At 33.0% G+C, this 1616-nt stretch overlaps 1 protein-coding gene across 2 annotated transcripts in view; it reads left to right on the top strand.

Moving 5' to 3' along the window:
- Window positions 1-78: 78 nt before the first annotated feature.
- Window positions 79-1616, top strand: part of LOC117107004 — a 6087-nt gene continuing 4549 nt past the window's right edge. For both annotated transcript variants that reach the window (XM_033248518.1, XM_033248517.1), the window contains exons 1-3: window positions 79-234; window positions 838-861; window positions 1178-1210. In XM_033248518.1, coding sequence (XP_033104409.1) covers window positions 121-234; window positions 838-861; window positions 1178-1210 — 171 coding nt within the window. In that variant the 5' untranslated portion in view covers window positions 79-120. The remainder of the gene's footprint in view (window positions 235-837; window positions 862-1177; window positions 1211-1616) is intronic.

The raw sequence follows: 1616 nt of genomic DNA, 5'->3' as shown, positions 1-1616 counted from the left end.
ATTACACTTTCATATTTAAAAAACAAAACAATAATAATCATATATAATTCTGTAAATGTTTATGCCTGACAGATCTGGAGCAACCTAGAACATAAGGAAAGAGGGTTGGTTGCAGACCATATGGCGCACCGAATGTCAACTTCGGAAATGTATTATAAGGCGAGCCAATCTGGCTCTGCTGCTGTTAAGGCACATCAACTTATTATGTCTAGCAGAGAAATAGTAGCCAACAAGGTAATGTAATTCAATTTTAAACAAAAGTAAAGACCATGTCAACAAACATTACTCTTACGTTCATAGGGAGTTAACAGGGAAAGAAATTGTTGAAAAGGTAGTAGTGTTTGGAAACAAATGCCATACACTAGTTCAATTTTAATGTTACAATAATTCAAATTTTATAATAAAAAAAAATTAAATTAAAATACATAAAAATATAAGAAGACATATATGTATGTTGATACTCCTTTAACGAAATAATATTTTTCTTAAAACAAAGCCAAAGTTGGTATTGACAACATAGGCTATTTTTCACAACGCCTCAGGGGCGGATACACCAATTTTCAAAAGGGGTGAGGGAGGGGGTGCCACTATTCAAAATAGAAACGTGAGTAGTGCTAAATTCAATACCGTATATGCAATGAACCGGGGGTAGGGTTGTGCCACGTGCTCCCCATGCCTCCTACTGGACCCCTGTCTGGCGGAATGTCTTATTGAGAGGCAGAAAATCTTGTTGTACATACCCAAATACTGTACCACCTGATTATAAGTTGATGGGAAAGTTACAGGTCGCTACAAATAATTACTATTTTCAATATATTATTCCTTTCTTATTTCTAGGATGTCCATTCTGAGGCAGAAGAGGTAAGATTTAGGCTTACACTAGATTCAGTAAAAAATGATCAAAATGTCAAAAATTAACATAATTCAGTTTTAAAGTACAACATACAACATCCCTTTGCGATACACTAATCATATTGCAAAATGCAATTCTATGGTTACGCTGAAAATTTAACATATTTAATTTTTTGATTTTCGATTAAGTACTATACTTTTAATATGCCTTTCCCATTTGTTTGGAACAGGCAAGCTATGCTTAGGCTGATATTTTAAATTTTAAAGTATGTTCCTTTGAACAATTTTTCACTGTTTTCAATATATTTCCCCTTCATATTTTCAGAATAACCAATCTGAAATAAATGAAGAAATAGAGGTAAGATCTACACCAGAGTAAAAATCATAAAAATGTCAAAAAATAACACATTGTATCAGTTTTGAATGCAACATGCAAGCTAACTGTATGATTCAGCTGACTTTTAAAATTTTAGAATATATTCCTTTAAATAACAATTATTTGATTAATTTCAATATACTGTATTTTCCCCTTGAATCATATTTTCAGAATAACCAGTCTGAAATTAATGAGATCTCCATCAGATGGTTATGGTTAATGGTTATTAATTTATAGAGCGCAAAATACAAAAAGTCTCTAAGCGCTATCAGGCAAGTGTAAAGATGGAACGGAAACCAAAACCACAAAATAAAAAGAAGTGAAATTTGAATACCATGCCAGCACCCAAACCGAAGTATGGGGATACGCCCTCATCGCTGGCTAGGGT

This window comes from Anneissia japonica, unplaced genomic scaffold, assembly GCF_011630105.1.
Source record: "Anneissia japonica isolate Jap-2015-1 unplaced genomic scaffold, ASM1163010v1 scaffold16019_len82072_cov99, whole genome shotgun sequence".
NCBI classification, from domain to species: domain Eukaryota; kingdom Metazoa; phylum Echinodermata; class Crinoidea; order Comatulida; family Comatulidae; genus Anneissia; species Anneissia japonica.
This window is presented reverse-complemented; position numbering and strand designations above follow the sequence as displayed.